Source organism: Corvus brachyrhynchos, unplaced genomic scaffold, assembly GCF_000691975.1.
Source record: "Corvus brachyrhynchos isolate BGI_N302 unplaced genomic scaffold, ASM69197v1 scaffold698, whole genome shotgun sequence".
NCBI lineage: Eukaryota > Metazoa > Chordata > Aves > Passeriformes > Corvidae > Corvus > Corvus brachyrhynchos.
In genome coordinates this window covers 253,461-274,559 of record NW_008239535.1, presented here as the reverse complement: position 1 = coordinate 274,559, position 21,099 = coordinate 253,461, and the positions used below count along the sequence as shown (strand labels likewise).

The window sequence follows — 21,099 nt, the reverse complement described above, 5'->3', positions numbered from 1 at the left end:
ATAAGGATTATTAGACAATCTTTTTATTTCTGCTTCAGAAGATGAGATTGTTGATACTTTCTGTATTGATGGGTGTTGGTGGTGGGCTTGACAGGTAAAGGGGGTATTACTGCACTGTTTCCTTTCAATCTGATCTGTGATGGAACCATGAGAAGGGTGCCTCAACTCTTCCTATGTCATTACTTCTGTTTGTCCTTTTGAAATCTGCATATTCAGTGTGGCCAGGATTCCAATTGCCCAGCTGGCCATTTCTGCTTCCTTAATAAAGTGTCAGCATTGTAGTTACAATGGAAAAGTGCCCTTCTGTATGCTAATAAAAGTAGTTCATTAATATGCAAACTTAAACTGACATCTGTTGTTCCAGACACCTTGACTATAAAATAAAAACTCATATTAAAAGCAGTGGTTCCTAATCTATGAGCTGTATCCTGCTTACTGGACTTGGGAGTAGAGGAAATGTGCTAAAGCCCAGCCAACTGCTGACCATTATAAAATTCAGGAGTTGAATTGGCTTCTTTGGAGCACAGCGGAAAAAGTGTATGAGACTGCTTTTGTTTGTTTTTTTCATGGAGAAGCCCTCCACCTCTTCCTGAATGAATTGGGGTTAGTTTCTCATGTTTCCTCAGACTCTACCTCTGCTCAAACTCATCCTCCCCAGTCTGTGTTCCTACTTTGAAATCTTTGGAATGGGGAACACCATTTTTCAGTGCCATTCTTAGACCATCAGTGAAGTGAGTTGTGTTTTCTGCTCAATTTCATTATATTTTAATAGATAATGTTCTTCTCCCATTTGGTAATTAGAATGTGGGAGCATTATAAAGCAGAAGCATTTCAATCCTGTAAGAGTTGCACAAAAATTTTAAAATGCTTGTAATATGCAGTAGAAAAGCACCAAAAGTTCTTGATGCTCTGTGAAACACAGAAAAATAGATTTCAAATAACAAGGAAATTCTCATAGCTATAGGAGCTACTATAGCAACATACTCTGCAATAAAGGGCATTAATTTAATACAAATCAGGAAAATCATATAGCATGGTGTGAGAATTTATAATGCTTTAGTTGATAAGGAAGGAGTATGAATTAATTTTCTATGAAGTTCTGCTAGTCATGGGTAAAACTAAAGAGAAGGAAGATAATATGTTGCACCACAATAGTTAGGAAAAGCTGTTTATGAATAGGTGAAGTCATAGAGAGTTTAGCTTCTCCTGTGTTTTCTTGATTTGGGTGTGGTTTAATTAAATGATCTTCAGGATTTCGAAAACAGCTGCTCTGTGTGTAACTGAGGAAATTCATTTTCCCTGTGAGCAGCTAATAATAACAGCACCATTGCAGAGTCCCATTTCTGAATAACACTGACTAGAAAGACTGCCCCATGGTAGATTCTTGCTCCAGCTGAAGCCTTTCTGCATCAGCTCATTAGTGCTCCTCAGTCCACAAGGCCTCAGAGTCCTCTCTAGCACAGCTGGTGTTATGCACTGTTTCAGACTGTTACATTTGTCTGGAATCTCTAGCTTCCTAACCTAGGAATCCAGGATCAAATTTGATCCAATGGCAGCTAAGAAAGGAAGTGGCTGGTGTCCTAACTCTACCAATAAGAAGCATAAATAAGTAGGAAAATAATAAGTAGGTAAAGATTGTTTGGGAGTAGATCAAAATTATGTATTTTAGAATTGCCAGTGAGAATTTTACAATGCTTACATTTGCTGTGTGCATGACATTATCTGATGTTTGTGCATCTTCTTCAGAATATGCATGATCTTTGAACCATCCCCCAAAACCTGGGAAATTCTTGGATTTGAATACCGTGATTAATCTGTTGGGATTGTGGCTTGCTGTCCTGAAATATTTTACTGCTGGTGGTGGAAGGCCTCTAAGCCTGTGTGAATGCCTCTCCTTGTGCAGCTCATGATGAGCAATTTTGATCATTGATCATTGATTCAAGCATTTGTCAACAAAACATTAATTTTTTTAGTGTGTTGTTACACACCATAAATCTACGTGCCCTCCTTGGGGGGATCATAATTAATTTGAAAATTTGTGTACCCCAGTGTCAAGGTTCAGTGTTATTGCACAGGGGCAATTATTTGAACAAAATGGCAACAGTAGCTGCTCCTGTTGGTGGATTTTGGGGGGCTTCAGGGCTGCTGGGGCTTGCAAGCTCTGAATCTGTTTAAAAAATTAAGTGTAGGAGACAAGGGAAGGGATGGGGGTGTTAATAGCATTGAAAGAAACCAAACAGTGGGTTAACTCACTCTCTTGGTTTATTTGGTGGGTTTTTTTCGCCTGGCACATGTGTAGTTTGGAAAGGACTGTCATCAGGAAATGCTTGTGGCAAAATTGTGTGTGTTCCCACACCCTGTGGCCAAGAGAAAGTCCTTTTCTCCTCCTGCTTGACACGTGCATTTATTCTGGTAATGATTTACTCTGGGCAAAGTACGCTGGTCATATCTTAGTGAATATAAAAGACTAATCTTGACAATTTACAAAGATAATGGAGTGTAGCTGGATTTCACTGTGCCCGTGTCTACAAAGTTCTTTATGTTTTCAAATTCTAAGGTTTAAAGATCACATTCCTAAGTGATTGTAAGAAATAGGTGAGCTAAAAGCTGGAGAAATTAAAATCCTGCTCTGATCTAACGCTTCTGTCTAGCTGGGCCATTTGGTCTCTCCATTGCACTTCACAGTTACTGCTGCTGAGACAAAGCTTAGAAAGCACTATTGGTGGAATTGTGGTTATCATGACAGATCTTCATACACTGTCTTCCTTAGGTTTTACTTACATCTTGCAGCTTCTTCTTTTCTTCTTTCTTCTGTTTCTGCTTTCTGACTACTCTCTGATGTTTTTCTTTTTCCTTCCCATCTTCCCTGCTTTGCCTCTGTGCACAGGATGGAGTTCAAGATCTCCCACAGTGGAGGAAGAAGCTGCTTTTCCTTGTGGCACTAAAAGGAGTTAATCTAAAAGAGGCTTCCCAGCATGTTCATGGAACAGCATGTTGGTGATTAACAGGCTGCTGATCTGGTGTGGTCAAAGTTTGTCTCCCTAGTAAGGTAGGAGGGTGAGAATTATAAATTCTACAGGTCAGCTTGGTGCTGAGCTACTTGTCCTTGCATTTGCTATGAAAATACACAGTGCACTTTGCCTCTTCCTATTCCAGCTGCCTTACAAGCTCTGAAGAGAAAAAAGAGATATGAGAAACAGTTGAATCAAATTGACGGGACACTTTCGACCATTGAGTTCCAGAGAGAGGCATTGGAAAATTCCCACACCAACACAGAAGTACTCAAGAATATGGGTTATGCTGCACAAGCTATGAAAAAAGTACATGAAAATATGTAAGTGTTTTCTAGTAGTTTCCAAGTTGAATTTACTAACCACTTTCAAATTATTCTATCACTACACACTGTTGTATCAAGTTAGATAGTTTTGACTTCATTTTTGGTTCGGGCATCCAATGTCAGGAATGCTTTTGGTGCTGTAGTGTTTTATTTGGCAGAAAAGTATATTTTCCTAACAATAAATCTAGAAGAAAGTTCACTTAACTAGTGAGATCTGTTTTCTTAAGTCTGTCTTGGCAGTGGAGAGTGGCCTCTGTCCCTGGTTTGCCTAGAAGAAAATCTAGCCATAGAAACTAGGTGGACTCTTTTCCTCAGAATCCATAAGCTGGACTGTGAGATTCAAAGTACTAATTAGACCTGACACCCCCTCCTCCCGCTGCCCCGCATAAAAAAGAATTACCTTCTTTTTTGTCATATGTCCTATATTGTTTCAAGGGGTGTTTTTCTGCCTGAACAAACAAGAGTTAAATCACAAGGGTTGTTCTGGGAGAAGTAAACAGGAACTGAAACAATAATGAAGTTAACAATAAGGGGAAACCTTTAAATGGGGTACAATTCTGTTATGTTCCCCCCAGTTCTGGTGAAAGCTTAACATCAAAAAAGATCTATAAAATCATAAAATAGTTTGGGTTCAAAGGGACTTTTAGAGATAATCTTGTCCAAACACCCTGCAGTGAATAGGAATATCTTCAACTAGATCAGGTTGCTCAGAGTACATCCAATCTGACCTTGGATGTTTCTGGTGGTGGGGCATCCACCATTTCTGGGCAACCTGTGCTGATGCTTCACCAACCTCATCGTAAAAAACTTCTTCCTTGTATCAAAACTAAATTGACCCTCTTTTATTTTAAAGCTATTACCTTCTGTCCTTCACAACAAGCCATGTAAATGTTTATCCCCATCTTTCTTTAAACCCCTGAGTACCGAAAGCCCTGTAAAGATGCTGACTTTGGGGGTCTGCCCATGGGCTGTGACTGTCTGACAGAGGTATGAGGAGCACAGAGAGGGAGAGACACACTCTGCTGCAGTTTGACTTTTGTTATAATCCCAACGTGGAAGTAGCTGGACTGGGTGTAGGTGAGGAAAATTATTCCCTGTGAATTCTGCTGTTTACAGAGTCATGGGCATAAAAATAAATTAGGGTCTGTTCAAGTGAGTCTGTTCTGTAGGATTTGAATGATATATCTTTAAAAAAATGTTTCCATGTCACCTTGCCAGGGATTTGAACAAAATTGATGATTTGATGCAAGATATCACTGAACAGCAAGATGTTGCCCAGGAAATTTCAGATGCTATCTCAAACCGAGCCACCTTTGGTGATGAGTTTGACGAGGTTAGTACTTCAGGCCTGTAAGTTTTAACTCCATAGTTATTTTGCTGTGCAGTGGTTTGTTTCTCAAAAAGTGTGGATATGAAATTCCTTGGTTCCAGCTTACCCTATCTAGGACAATTGTATAATTTTTAATATGAATATAAAAATTAAATAAAACTATTAATATATAAAATACATAATGTACTAAATAGAAATCTACAGATGTAAAAATATAAAAATTATTTTTATTTCTGTATACATTTTAAGAAAAGCATTTTTTACTACACTCCTGTAGTTATTTTTCTCATTTGAGCCACGGAAGAATGAGGTCACTAAAACGTGTAATTTGTACTACTCCAAGTGGACACTGAAACATATAATTTTTTTGTTGCTCCAAATAGACATCTGTTTGACTAAGTGCATGTCCCTGGGTCATGGACAGGCTGCTGTTCATAATTCTGAATATTTGGACCATTTTTTAAGGTTGGTTGTGGTGCTTGGAGATGCAGGTCCTTTCCCTGTTGCCCAGACCCCAGAAGCAGATCCATTTGGTAAAAGTAATACCTGTTGGAGGTAATAAGGTGTCATTCTAGAGCTCTTTTCTTTTGAAATCCCCACAAGGCATTTAGGACCTTCTCAAAATTTGTTGCAGTAGTTTTCATCCAGTGCCCCCAGATTTGATTTTGTATATCTAAGCAGGATATTATTTATTTCTGATCCTGTCATGGCTGAGGACTCAAAGGTCAAGGATACTCAAATTCTTGTAATCTGTGGAATGCAGAGATGAGTATCAAGCTCAGTATCACAACCAGTTTGGTTTTGTTTTTCAATTTCGTTTCAAAATGACAAAGCACTAAGGATCATTTGAAGAATGGCCTGAATACTCAAACCATTCACTCTATTCCCAACTAATTGGTTCCTATGTGCCCAAATGGACAACAAAGAAAAATATAAATGCTGTATCGCACATATTTGCTTGATTGGGAGGTAGAGGAAGTTCCATTCAACAGTTCTAATTCATTGAAAGTAAGAATGATTCTTTGTATTTTGTTCCCATTACCTGCTTTCCTGTATTTCTACTTTGAATGTAAACAGACTTTCCAAGAAACATTTAGTCATTACTGGCACAAGGAATGGGATTTGGCCTGAGCTTCAAACAATTGAAAAACATACTGTCCATCCCAAACAGCTGTACAGTGTCTTACTTTTCATCAGTGCTTAACTTTTTTGGAGTCTAGGCTTAGTAAGCATGTTGTAGGTTGACCTGGAAGTTCCTAAGAGATACTAGTGGAAGCTGATGTGCATTGTTCCTGTTTGGGAAATAAGCCACTGTCACTTGGGGCATTTGCATAGGAGCCTAATACTGACAGTACTTGGGTAGTAACTGGTAAACCTGGTTTGCAGGCTACTGCAGCTTAAGAGTGCTAGAATCAATGACATAATTGCTGGGATATAAGGTGGTTTGTGTTGAAGGATGATATATTTTTTTTTTTGAAGGATATTTTTTCCACGCTCTTGGATGTATTTTTTCTTCACATGTGTGCCATGGGTGTAAGGAGACCATGGAAGCATGTGATTTCTCCTGCCCCGGACAGGCACAGAAATATAAGGGTTCTTTCTCCCTGGGTTGGCACAGTGCATGTTTGCCTTAAGTTATAAAACCAAGTAAATCTAGGTATCAAGTTCTGTGGTGGCTATGCACCTATGATTTTAACTTCTACATTGGTGATAAACAAAGTCTAAATGTGTAGGCAAAGCCCATTTCAATACCTAGTAGCTCCTACTTTACTGCTTTTCTGACACTTCCCCCAGCCCTCTCCAGTTGTTTTTGCCCATTGTTTCTTTAAAACCATTTTACCTATGTGGCAAATGCCCATTTCTCTACAAATATGTAACATTTGGCTTCCTTTCTTTGGGAAACATCAGCCAAGGAATGGTTCCTTGATTTTTTAAAAAGTGTGCAGCCTTTTTATTTTTAGCATTGTATGAGTGGATTAGATCATCTGTCCAAATCAGCCTCTGCACCTTAAAGCCCACGAGTGCTGCGTGCTTCAAGAGTGGATAGCAGGACCCAGGAGGACAGTTTTGATTCCAGTGCTGCTTTGAAATCACATGTAATCCTGGATTTGTGTGATAAATTATGCTGAAGCATAATGTTTAATGACAGTCTGCCTTATAACCAGTGGAAGGTGTTTGCCTTTTAAAATGGGAGAAATGGCACATTAAAGTTAGAATCCATTGAAAAGTACAGGCTCTAGATTTGGAACAAACCTGAGGACAGCAGAGAGGCTTTTTACTCCCGTATTTGCCTTTTTGACGTGTATTGTACTGCTGTTAGTTTTGTTTCTAATTTTATTCCTGTTTCTAACTTCCACTGTCTTATTTTCGATGTTCAATTAAGATTTACTGTTATTGTCCATACTTTGTAAAAATTACACTTTTAATATGCTGTTTCCTGATATATCCTTTCAGGTGTAAACTGTTTTTTCAGTAGTACTTTGCTTCATGGTGGTTAAATGTGTCCTTGTGTGTGATCACTATCTATATTTGTAAATAATGTTTCCCTTGAATTTAGGATGAGTTGATGGCAGAATTAGAAGAACTGGAGCAAGAAGAACTGAACAAGGGAATGAGAGATGTCAGGTTGCCAAGTGTTCCGTCCACATCGCTGCCTTCTCGCCCTGGTAAAATGCCTGCTTGCCATTTTACATTTCTCATGATTAAGCCATGCTGTGAGAGAGGGGAGAGGAAGACAGGGTTTCAGATCTCCATTTAGCTCTTTTTTAACTTTTAAAATGTTATAAATTCCTTTTCCTATTTTTGTATCTGCTTAACAGAAAAAGCAGAGTAGAATTCCATTTTGCTCTATGAAAGCCTTTAGGACCAAATTCTCTGTAGATTTGGGGAGACAAACTTGTGGAACTTGACCTTGCATATATACTGATGAATCTCCTACTGAAATGTAGTAAGATTATTAAGGAATGATCCTTTCTGCCTTTTTTTTTGTTGTTTTTGGCAATTAAATCCTTAGTCTCTTTCAATTAGAGTCTGACCTAGATTCAAAATGTTTAGGTCATAAAGATCCAGCTTTGCAGGGTAGTGGTTTGATATTTTCCACTGGTATTTTAATTAAAAATGAAGGAGGCAGCAGGAAGTACATATTTAAAGACATATTTTCATTCCTTTGCTGTCTTTCTACTGAATAGGCTTATTCCTGGTATTAAGCTGTAGTTTTATTTTTCTGTAGTTCTGCCCTGTTCATTTTAAATTAAGCTAGAGGCAGTTAACTTCTACTACACTTTCCACCGTCAGTTGAAAGACTTACTGTGTACTGACATTAGTAAAAGAATATAAATACTTGATGGTAAGGACAGCACACGTGACACAGGTTGTTTATGGTTTCTGCTGCAGAACAGGTTACCTAGACCAGCTTGACACAAATACTGTTATATGTGTTTTGGCAGATGGCGCTTAAATCCTGAGAAGCAGTTTAAAATGTTCAGACTGAGACTGTGGCCTCATCTACTGAAGTCAACTGCAAAACAGCTAGTAAAAAAAAAAGGGATTTAGTGAAAATTCAGTCTGGCCATTTAGGATTTGTTCATACATTGTCTTCCAGATCCAGCTGTGCCAGTTGACATTTTTATTAAACCCAGACCACCTCCATGTGTTTCTCACTATTTTAATTTTCTACTTCATCTGTCTGTATGGCTGCTTCAGGCAAGATGAGCTGGTTACAATTATATAGTTCAAGGCACTGAGAAACTGGCTTATGTTTTCTGAAACTTGCTGCTTACTGTTACACAGCAACAGCAAAGTCAGAACAGTCGATATAATGCTTCTAATTGGAGATGCATGTTGCCCTCCTGATTTTGAAGATGAGGAAACTGCAGTGGAGCAAGGCATAGTGACCTTCCCCAGTCACACAGTGAAGCAGTGACACTTGCAGAATAGGGACTGAATCTGTGGTCTCCATGTACTTCTCCCACCTTTAGTCCCTGAAGGTGGTAGTTGCAGTCCCCTCAGGATGGCGGCTCCTGGCCCTGCAGCTGCCTCTGGGGGGAGCCGGCTGTAAAGGGGCACACGTGGGTGTTGCACCCAGTAACAGCGTTCCACTGGTGCTTGGAGAGATGCCAGTCCTGATGTGCACAGCCCACAGACGGAGGAGGCAGCCTGAGGTTCAGCCGGGGCTGTTGGGCGTCTAGTTTGCAGATCAGCAAATGAAGACAATTTGGGTGAGGTTTTCGTGCAGTGAAGGCAGATGATGAGTGTGAGGAGATTTGCGTACAAAGGGACAAAATGTGTGTGGGACCTGATACAGAGCTGGGAATTGCTGCTGCTGTGAACGCAGCAGTTAACTGGCATCACCTGAGCAAAGTAAGTTCAGGAACTTCTTTCTCCGTTTTAATAAATGACACCACCCATTAAAATGGGGTGAGTTCATTCAGAGACTGGGCTTGCATGTACAGAACCTCTCAGCACTATTTGGAAAGGTAGCAGGATGTGCAGCTGGCCAGGGTAGGTCACTTTTGCCCATTTACATGGTGGTGCGAGAACTGACAGCATTCTTGTGGCCCCTTTCCAGCTGTGAAAACTCTTAGATATCAAATGTTTTTTCTGTGTGAGTCTTTCAGTAGGAATTGCATCAGACCTATATTGTGAACTTTAGGGTTCTGTGGGAAATAATGATGGGGCAAAATAGTCACATCTCTTATGAGCTTCATTCCTGCATTACCCATGTTCAGCTTGCTACTCAGTAAATTGGTCTGAGATCTTCAAACTGAAGACTATGCAAGTCCTCATGCTAACAGATAGAATGGTTCTGACTGTTACATTAATTGATGGTTATTGTCTCTTTATCTGCAGCATCGACCAGGAAGAGAGCAGAGGATGAAGATGAAATGAAGAAGCTGGCTGCCTGGGCTTCATAAGAGCATGGTCTTTTTATAACACCAAACATTATAGTGCAGATGTAAAGAGCTGTAATGCTGTTTTATAAAAGCACTCATTTAGTGTGGTTGTATTTCATACAGGCTGGGGTTTTTTATGGCAAATCTTGCTAAGACTGGTGTTACTGCCATATTACAAAGCTAGTTTAAAAACCAGCAAACAAAAGAATTAAGTAGTTGCCTAAACCTTCAGGCATTAATTTTTTTTCAGCCTTGTCAAGAGATTTGTTTTATTATTAGTATCAGTTTTTATTAGGTACTATCTTACCATATCTGTTGGTTTGTAAAACCTGTGTGCCTCACTTGTGCTCAAAGCTGGATTAATTTTTGAAATGAGAAAGTTAAGGAAGTCATCAGGGTCCTATAACTAGAGGGTTATTTGGTTCAGACTATTTAATATTAGCAAAACAGCTTAATACATGTCCTGACTTGCAAGTTCTCTGAGTACAAGAGCTAATAAATATTCATTTGGGCATGAAGATTCAAACAGTCTACCTGGAGCAACTTATGTTGTCCTAGATATTAAGAAGAAACTCTACTGTAGGGTTTTTGAAGTGGGATATGTTATTTGTTTTAACTGGCCAAAATGTCCCATGGACTTCTATAGGTCAACTTGAATTTTATTTTGGACTATTTCTGACTTGGTTACAGAATTACAGTGATAAAGGAAAGTGAAATGTCTAAGTTCTTACAGATTCTTGACAAACAATACTCATTTTCATTAACCCTGTCAAAAATTCAGAAGAGATTTGACCTTCCTTTGTTCTCCTCTATCTTGTTTTTTTAGGGTGAGTCTTTACTTTGTATGATAATACTCATCCTCAAAGGAAATTAGCAACACATTTTGAATTATACCATTTCAAAATAGTTTCAATTTCTGAGCTTTGGTTCTTTTCTCTTACTCAGTTTGTGAATAGAAATAATACCAGTGTGTTGCATTTGCAGTGCCTTTTTAAACCCTGGTTAAAAGCCGATTCTGGGTTACTTGTAAAGTTGGTGTGTTACTGTCCAACTAACAGCCTTTTAGCCTAAGGAGAAAATGCCACTCTTGAGTGCTAAACTACTACATGTATGGAGAAATCGCTGTTCAAATACAACCCAAAAATTAAATAGGCTGCTTTGTACTAACGAAGTTTATTTAATAAGTCTTAAGCTCTATGCTAGTAGCCTGCTGTCAATCACAAGGAGATAGTAAAACACTGTGGAGTTCCTAGGAGTGTAGGAAGCAGAGTCCTTAATCTAGGTTTCTTGTTTTCAAATGACTTTAAATTTAATGATGACCAAACCACCTGGGGAATAATGCTAAACTTCGTTTCTGTGGATCTTCAGCAACAGAAGACTGGCCCCTTCTCCTGCAGGCTTTAGCCTGTGATTTGCTGTGTGTTCAGCTTCAACAGCCTACAATAGCCTTCAGCTTAGTGGATTTTAGGTCAAGCATCACTAAGTATGTGTTTCTAGACGTGGCCTGCTCAGAACCTTTCAAGTTGAGCCCCATGCATGAAACCTAAAATGTATAACCCCTGTGGAGAGATGGACTTTTTCAGAACTTTCATTCTCTGTGGAGGAATTGGTTTTGGTTTGTATCTGTATGAGAGGTGAATCGAGTCTTGCTACTTTACTTAGGATAATTTTCTTTCTGGAAAAAAAACTAGGTGTGTTAATTCTGTCCTAAAATTTGGAGGTATCAAGAAAATTTTCCCTTTTTGCTGAGAGTAGAGAAAGTCTGGAATTATTTATTTTTTGTTTTAAATACAAAATAAAACAGAAAAAAGAAAGAAAGAACTGCCTTAAATTTAAAAATACATTTTGAACTCTCAAGGAGTAGGAAACCAAATACTAACAAAATGCTACTTGGTTTTAATGCTTGCTGAAATTCAGCATGAGATGCTAGCTGAAAGCAGGAATATTTAGTAAAATAGCAAATATTCTAAGTTATTTTGAATCTATTTGTTAATCTTTCTGGCTTGAATCCTATGTTCCAGGTGTGCAGTTCATGCAGGTCTCTGAATCGGGTACAGAATGTGTTAGCACACACTGGTTGTGTGACTGTGCAAGGCTGGCAGTGTGCTTGTGGACACTTCTGGCACTTCTAAATAGCATTTCTTTGCCAACATAGTGCCATAGTTAGCTTGGAAAAGCTGGCTTCTAGCCTCTGTTCTTGGTCAAATTAGTAGTTTAACCATGTTTGGCTCTTATGTAGCACTTGGCATATTTGAAGTGCTCTACAACCTAATAGGTCTCTAAGCTCCCATTTTGAAACTAAAGTGACTTTCAGTCTGCTTTGGAAAATATGGGCCTGCTGTTTTTGTGTAAGAACTTTCCCTGTGAACACCCCTCAGAAGAGAGAAAAAAAACCTATAGAAGATCTCCTTTGCAAACCAGCGTTTGACTGCTGGCCTTCAGCAATGTTTTGGCCAAGTGTTGATCCTAAAGAAACTTTGGGTGTCTTCAGCTTATTAATCTCAGACCAAGCACTTTAAAAACAAAATTTTTGGTAGATGAAGAAATGAAACTGGATATTCAGGTGAGCTGCTCTGAAAGCTTGTGTATAGTGGCTGGTGATCCTGAAGGACAGACTCATGTACCAGTTCACAGGCCAGGACGTGTGGTTGGTGAAGTTGTACTCAGAAGCACTATAGTGATGTAATGACAGAAACCAAAAGACACCATGGACTTCTATAACTGGAGTGTTTGTTGCCATATTTTTTTGGGACGCCAGTTTTCTTCAAAGGCAATGGGGTTGTAGGGATTTAATTCTTAATTCAGCTGAGGGAGTGGCTCTTTCCTGTGTAAATTCAGATAAGTGGGACAAATGGCTCTTTCTTTTTTGAACATATGTCTCTCTTCATGCCAAGATGGTATTTGTTTAGTGTGTAAGCAGTCGAAAGTGAATCGTGTCAACGTGTTATTGTCAATGTACCCTATTAACTGGAACATATTTTACAGGACTGTGGCAGCAGATGGTGTACTATAACTGACTTCCTTTCTTGTTGCTTATTTATTCTGAGATTGGGTTGTTTTTTTTTTTTCTCCTAACAGGCTTAGATATTTTTAACCTGGATTACTTTAAAAAGAGGAAAATATATTAACAAAAAGTAAAAAAAAATCATATATGTATATATATATACACACTGTAAATAAATATTTTAGTGTCATGTTTGTGTTACATGATTTTATTAAATTTCTTTTCCTATCAGGCTAAATTGTAAGTATCCTCTTTACACTGTCATTAGGATATAGTGCTCTTTTAAAGGATGTGAGAATATTTTGAAACATTTTTGATGTATTAATCTTTCAGCAGCAAGCTAGAATTCAAGAATTCTTTGAAGTTGATTTGGTTTAAAAAAACAACCAATAAAAAACCCCACCCCAGTGTAAGCTGTGGTGTTTGGGCTGCATTCCTTCACGCTTAACCATTGTGCTGCAAGAAATTCTTCTATTTTAATATATCCAAAATACCTGCCTCTCCTCCCTCCCCTCTGACGCAAAGATCTCATCGTTTCAGAAATATGTGTTTTTCACTTTCCAGGCTGCATTTGAAAGGAAGAATGATCAGGTCTTTTAAAAATGAAAAAGAAAAAAATATGATAGGCAAGGAAGAAGTGAGACAAATACAAAATGCATTTGTTCATTCGTCTTACTAGAATCTCTTTAAAGTCTGTTTGTGTGTACAGTGTCTCACCTTTTGTGTACACACACATATATTTACATGTATGTATGAAATGCTGGAGCAGTGATTTAGGACCACCATTCATTATCTGGTGTGGAAGGGTTTCAATTGCTTGGACAGCTTCTCGTTTCCTCTTTGTAAATCCTAAGGGCTTTGTCACAAAATGCCAGGGAACTGCTGTGGTACAAGCACTGCTGGCTGTGTCTGCAACTGTGGGTGGTGGAAGAATAGGATGAGTGTGTGGGGGAAATATTTAGAAAATCTCACCGTCTCATGATGTAGAGTTTATATTATTTTAATTATGTCACTTTTTTTTTAGAAACATATGGAGGAAATTTTAGTCTCAAAAATTATTTAGCACCAGGGATTAGCTTGAACATTGTAAGAATTACAAGTAGTATAATCTCATGTAGCTGTCATATTTTCTCACATCTATCCCCATTGCAGAGACTGTGGAAAGACTCACCTTCATAGCACTGTTCAGTCAGGTGTATATTGTAGGAAAAAATACAGCTGGTTGATGTGACTTTGATCATAGTTTAAGTGGTTTGTTGTTTTGTTACCAGGATGTAATTACCTGGTCACCACTGACCTACTTAGGATCAATATCTGCAATATCTGCAGATAAAACTAGATGATATAGTTATGAAATGCTAACTGTGCCTAGAAATTTCTGAACAACCTTGTGTACCTAAGATGGCTGTGTCTGGCAGGGTCACACCCGCCCCTCTGCTGCCCTGCTCCCCTCTCCTGCAATACTACACTTGTGTTTACGTGTTTTTCTTGTATGTCTGCTTAGCTGACTTTTCCCCCTGCAACTAGAAGTTTTCTGATAATTCCCTCGTTTCTGTTTACTACAGTTGATTGTCATATTCCTCTTTACCAAGACAGACTTTGGGCAAATGCCATCTTGGGGAGTTTGGGCTTGACCCTCACCTAGCCCCTTACAGCCTGTGCTGTCTCAGTGGCCACTGCTACCCAGGCTGTTTTTAGGACAGCAGGGCAGTGTAGGTACCCCTCAGCTGGCTTTCTCAAAGGGCAGGCATCCAATTCTCCTAGGATTGAAAGGCAAGTTGAGGATCTGTGATTTGAGCTAAATTTCATAAAATAGGTGGTAGGCCAGTTGCCTGAGCTGGTGGTCTGCTCCCACGGAGGTGATGAGCATCAGTACCTCCCATTCCCATTGCTGTGACATCAGCTTTCACCACGTGAGTCTTGTGGGGCAGGATTTACATGGACACCCCAACTCTACCCTGAGTTTAGCACCCTTTTCTCAAAAAATTAAACATGCACTTTGGGAGTAATGTGTTCAGATACATTTAATTTATAAACATATCCAGATATCTTAGCTTTACTTTTTACTCAGCTGGGACTGCAGATGTATAAGCATGTGCAGGGTTGTTGTGTTACCCTATACCTACCTGTTGTACGTAACCTATGTGTATATGGGGTGTTGGAGTGCCTGGTGCGGCTGCTTTGCTGCCCAGCAGCAGTGGTGAGCTCCATCAGCAGCAGGGCTGGGGCTCTGCAGACCTCCAGGAGGAGCTCTGGGTTCAGCATACAGCAAGAAACTCCAGCAGGCTGGAAAGGCTTCAGCTTTCTCACAGGACCTATTTCAGTCTTCCTGCTCATGCTGGAGGAAAAGGCCTGCCTTGAACTGCTGCTCAGAAACCAGGGGGGAAACCCTCCCACTCTTCCTACTCCTCCCACAAATCTCCACTTGGTGAGAGCTAAAATGCTCTTTTAAATACTAACCCACATTCTCAGCTGCTTCTCTGGCTTCTGTCTCTTTTCTTCCCTTCTCCTCTGGCTGCCTTGGCACCCAGCTTTGTTCCCTGCTCTGGACTGATGGAGGAGCTCAGAAGCAGATCTTCATGCAGCACTTCACCAGCCCCCTCTCTACACACTCAGGCCAGGGCAAAGAGCTAAGACCAATCTCAAAGCTTTCAGTTAAAAGTACTCATTTTCAAGATATTTAATACTGGTTCAGTGATTTGTGCCTTGCAGTGACCAGCTGCAAGCTGGATGTCATTGGAACACACTGAGGACACTGAACTGCGAGAGGGATTTCTCGGTCAAGTCTGTCCCAGACCCTGTGAGGGTTCAAAGCATGTCTGTCATTGTGAGGTGATGTCAGCACTACTTTGGGTTAGGTGGGAGCATATGGGATATGCCTTTAGGGAGGTATTGCAGCTGCTGGTTTTGAGCCTGCTGATGTCATGTGTAAAATTAATCACTTTGATTTATTGAGGATTTGGATCTTAAAAGGCAAGTTTACCAAGGAGTGGGTTTATTTGGCACAGGAAGTTCATCTGAACTGACACCTTCTTATGGCTGTAATGCAGAAGTTTATAGATAAACGTAGGTTGGAGACACTACCTTGCACTTTTCAGGTTAAAACCTTCAGCTCCCAATGCTTTTCAAGCTGTCAGCAAAATATTTTAGTCAATTCAGTTTACTGAGCTAGGGAAAATAAATCCCCCTCTGTGAACCAAGTTCTGGAAAAGGTTTGTAACGGCACTAACCTGAGAACAAATAGTATCTGTATTGTAGCAGACACTTGTGGTTGAACACAAAGGATTTTATTTTATAAAGACAATAGGAGAAAAAAAATGATGGGGGAAAATGATAACTAGTTGAGACATTAATTTATGTAGCCTGAGAATCTGTCTAGAGCACATATTGTGTCTGAATAAAGTGAAATCTGAGTCAACAGCTGCTTCACCAGAGCAGAACATAGAAGCCTCTTTGTTGAGAGAAGAAATCTTATCCTGTAACCTTTGGATAATCATGAGTCTGGTGTCACGTCATTTGAAAAGTGAAAGATGTTGATCTTTGCGTGGTTTTCTAGATTCAGATCTGAACCTTGTCTCACAGGGGATGCCAGTAGTGAACTACAGCATGCCGACAGCAAAAATAGATAAAAGTAATTATTTGCACATGTTCTGTTCCTCATGTTAACAGCAAAGCTGAGCTGAATTTTTGATTGTTTAATGCTCTTTCTTAATATATTACTTTGCACATTAATTTTGCTGCATTCTTAACATTTTTTAACTGCCTGTTTAGGTAGGAACAACTAAGTCAGATCTGACTTAGTTATCTTTACAAGAAACTCATTTTTTGGGCTGCTTTTGTACACCTAAGCAGGAGCAATGTCTCTATAGGCACACAAATATCTCACTGACTCTTACTCATTTTTTTGTAAAAGATTACATAGAGTGAGACAGTTTTCTCATCTTCTTTTTCCAATGCAAGTTATTATGCCCTTGCCAAATTCAAATCTAAGAGGAAGCTCCTGGTGTTTTTGTTAGGTTTACAATTATCCTACAAGCTATGCTGCAAGATTTCTAAATTGATCCTGCACATCCACACACAAAAAAATAAACTCAGGGCAAGACTTTTTCTAAATGTACAAAGCAGCTCCCATAATCAGGTAGAGCTCTTGCCTGTTGCCTCTGCTCATCCCTGTAACAGGTGGATTTATCCTGCAGAATGAGGGGGAAATGGAGACCCCATCACACCACAAACACTCCACCCCATAACCTGGTTACCAGAAATGCCTAGAAAAGAGCCACAGGAAATTCGGGAGGAGAGATCCTGTAGTTTGCCACATGTCAATAACTTCCTAAGCTCCATCCATCTATCTATCTATCTATCTATCTATCTATCTATTTATCTATCTATCTTTCAGACATGCAAAGCAATAATGAGATTTTGAAAGCTCAGTGTGCAGCATTCTCCCAGTAGGTGCTTGCCAGATGAGCAATGCCTGACAAACCCACATTAACTGCCAAACAACCGACCAAGCAGCATTTCATAGTCATCCTCACAGCTCTGGCAGCTGTGGTTTCTTCTAGATGAAAAGCATTAATCCACATGGGATTGAAAAGACAGAGGCTTGTTTCTCCACCACATGCAAGCATCCTTGTGTGTTCAATTTGAAAGGAATATTATAAATCCAGAAGCAGCGAATAATTTATAAGCAAGGATATATAAACCTACTTGAAATCCAGTTGAGATATCCCAAGACAGAGTTCCTGTATTGTACAGGCAAAAGTCTCACTGGATCAGCAAATCATCTAATTTTAACCTGCTGACAAGTCACAGGGATCAGCAGTAACACTAGGACTGCACCAACTTACTGCGCAATTAGGGTGAATCATGTAATTGCTTTCTTCCTCAGGTTCCTTATTTGCACAGCAGAGGGAAATACAATACCTGTCTCTCAGATACAAAGTGGGGACAAACTTTATTTGGAGAGCACTCTGGTGATCCTCAAGTCAAAGAAGTCCCGAGTATGAATCAGCAAGCCTTTAGGGTCTCCATGAAGAGCTTAAAAGGGCTAAAAAGGGGAAAGGTCTCCATGAAGATCGTGTTGAAAACCAGGAAAACACAGGTTGGAGCACTGCTTTTGAAGGCTTAGCAAAGGCTTAAGGTACAGAACCTGAGAACTTCCCTTGAAACAGGTGACACTTGGCCACTGCTGAGAGCTGATCCCAGAATCCCATTTATTAGGCCCGTGCTTTAATCAGATGAGCCCCAGCCTCTGCTAGAAGGCAGACCCATGCTGAGGGTTTCTGCACTGTGGGGAGTGATCTCTTCTCTGACAGATGTCCCTGTCTCCCAAAGCCAAAGGGTTCAGCTCTGGCTAGCAGTGACTTCTGAGGACTGAAATTAATAATGCAAGTTCAACACTCCCACGTCCATGCCTCCTCTTTCCCCAGAGCCAGGCTGCCCTGCTTTGCAGTTTGCAGTCTTTGCAAGCCATACCAGAATTCTAGCCTGGGCTGGATGCTCTGATATCCTTAATGAGACAGAAAAGGCCCAAGTCATACAAACAGGGGCAGGAAAACAGTGAGGATCTGGGTCATACACAAGAGAAATGCATTGGAGACTACTTTTCTCAATGTTGGGTAGAGGTTGAAGGTATAAAAGGACAAAGCAAAGCCTCACCAGTTGTTAGAACATCACTAGCTTTCCTGAATTTTAATTTCTGTGTCAGGTGCTGTTCTGTTGCAGACAGACTTCATGTAAAAAAATTCTCATTCTCTTAAGTAAGAATAGCCTACACATCAGGCTTTCTGACTTACCCAGCTAAGCAGAATTACATTTGAGAACTCAGCCAATTACAGAGCTCCTTCAGCCTTCCTGTTACACGACAGTGAAAAATGCTTGTCTTGGAAACATCCTGCTTGTGCACATCCTGTGCTCTGGGCAGCATCAGTGTTAACTCTGCCTGACCCTTGTAAAACAGGATTCCTCAATCCTAGTATCACTTTATTTTGATGATGCTGGATAAACCTGCGGTTTGGGGCTTTTAAATATCCCCACCAGAAGAAAAAAGATGCTTTGTATATGACATGGGGTTATGCTCAGATAGGTCTCATGACAGCCTTTTCCTGACTCTAGAACAACCACCAGAATGGTTCTGAACTCATCAACCTAAGGAGAAACTGCAAGAGAAACATTTTGTATTCCAGTGTAACACTCAGGCTATCCAGCTGGAGAATAATCTGTAAACTGACCAACAGTCACTATTAGTCTGAGCATGGCATAAGTTTTTCATTTATTATCTATTACAACAAAAAGATACATTAATCTTTGATTGTTTAGCATAAAGGACTGCATTTTCCCTATTTTTCCACTCTTCCGAATCCGCATAGTTGCATCAGAAACAAAAGGTAAGTAACATCTTGGCAGATCTGAACAAAAGCCCTGGGCTCTGTGTTTTCTTTGCAATGCACAGCCTGAGGAGGACAGAACACAAAAGGTTGTCCTTTGAAACAAGACTGGGATAAAGGTAGCTCAGTGAGGCTGGCAAAGAAATGCCAGTGCTATGGTTGAAGGTGGAGAAGGTGTTCCTGAATGGATTACAATTAACACAAAACCTGAACCACTCACAACACAGAAACTAACATTTAGTGGGGGAGAAGCAGTTCTGGTCAACAAATGAGTGAACAAATTTTTATTTTCAAAGGGGAAAAATGCTCAAGTGTAAACTAAGGACAAGGCAATCCCCTCTTTCCCTTCTATCTTTTCTCTCATCTTTGCTCTAGGAGGTTAAGATCCTATGCACTAACAATGTGTTGAAGATCATAAAAATGTAGAACAACCAACTCCATTGGTCAGTACATTGACTGCTCAGCCAGAGTATAAACTCTTAGAAGAGACATCTTTTGGAGATGGCTGCATTCTCAGTTCTTAGATTCATTATCAGATTCAAACATGGATGTGAGGATACAGTCCAGTTACCCAAGCCTCCCCTAAAGCAAGTCCTGTATTTTATAGGAAAAATATGTATCTAGTTTGGAGTGTTGGACTTGTCTAGTAATTGGAATGTTCTGATTTCTCACACAAAGACTTAATTGAAATACAGAAAGAAACAATAGGAAGAAAGACCCCTAAGACCTGGCATTCCATAGAGTATTTCCTATAGGATTCTTCCCTTCCTTGGTGATTTGTGACCATGGTCTATCTATTTGTGTTATCTGACATTTCTAAAAAAACTGACTGCAGCAGCAACTTCAGAATGTAACTTTTTTGAACTCCACCCCTGTCCCCCAATATGTATCAGAGCCTGCCATAGACAGAGGAAAAACTCCTCCAACAAACCACATGAAATTTCCTATAGAATGCTCTACTGAAAATGAAATTTTTTCTAGTAGAATTGCTGCTCCTTCGTAGCCACACTTCAAAAAAGGAATAGAAACTGTACAGAAAAAAAATCAAATTACTTAGTGTTCTAATGAGATGCAGAGAGTAAAAACAATCTGGGGCAGACATACCATCTAGAACAGGAGTTTTCCTGGTCCTTTTTCACTTCAGCTGTAAGACCCCAACCCCTTCCCCTGACAACAAAGATGCTTAACACGAAGAGCAGAGCACAACAGCCCACTGGGAAGTGCACCATGGAGGCTACTCTCTCCTACCACGGTCAGGTGCAGTTTGGAGAATTCATTTCCTCCCCTCCTTGAGCCGGTTCAATTGAGACTTTTGTACTCACAGCTCATGTTGTGTGTTCTACACCCAACTAATGGTTGTCCCAGTGGGAAGGGTATGGAGTGGGAGTTTACAGGGACTCATTCTTGATTCAATACTAGTCAGCATTTTCACTGATTTAACAGTACACAAATCAAAAGCAGAGAAGTGGCGTGGGCAGACTGGAAGTGTTCTGGAGGATAAAAAATCCTGCAGGATTAAAAGATGTAGTATTAAAGACAAGCAAACCCCCAGTAAGATTAAACTATCACTATGTACTAAAATCTAAGTGGAAAGCCCTGTTATAAATCAGTGGCTGAACTATTAAGACAATCACCTACAACAGAACAGAACAACGTGTTACAGGTTGCAATTCTTGTAACTAGCTCACTCTGCTACAATTCCAGCTTGAATATTCCTCTGCACTTTTGGCAGGGCACAGAACTCCACTCACTGTCAATTCTTAAAAATTAAATACTGGAAACTTGGCTTCTTCTGTACTAGAAGTGCAGCAGTGAGTGAAAAAAGAAGGAAATACAAGGAAAATAGTGCCAGAATGCATGCAAGTGCACCAGAAAAAAATTCAGTATGGGATTGACTTGGAATACCTTGATCGATGTTCAAGGCCACGATGGGCTGTCCACCTCAAATTCTGCATGTCCTTTAGGGGAGATAACCATTCATTAACCAGTTACATAGCTGAAGTGATACCACACTGCTGCTGAACAAATTCACTTTTACCAGCTCAGTTAGTTAAAAACAAAGTCTCCCTAAACAAAAATGTCTATTCATATGATACTGAATACTTTGGGTTAACAAAATACCTTTTAAATCTTGAAGTTTTAATTCTTTT

At 39.8% G+C, this 21,099-nt stretch overlaps 1 protein-coding gene across 1 annotated transcript; it reads left to right on the top strand.

Moving 5' to 3' along the window:
- Positions 1-2,557: 2,557 nt before the first annotated feature.
- On the top strand, positions 2,558-12,976 carry CHMP4C (charged multivesicular body protein 4C). The gene is made up of 5 exons (XM_017741195.1): positions 2,558-3,049; positions 3,157-3,334; positions 4,556-4,670; positions 7,225-7,333; positions 9,516-12,976. Exons 2-5 carry the CDS (start codon positions 3,291-3,293, stop codon positions 9,578-9,580), a joined length of 333 nt encoding a protein of 110 aa, XP_017596684.1. The 5' UTR covers positions 2,558-3,049; positions 3,157-3,290; the 3' UTR covers positions 9,581-12,976.
- Positions 12,977-21,099: the final 8,123 nt, after the last annotated feature.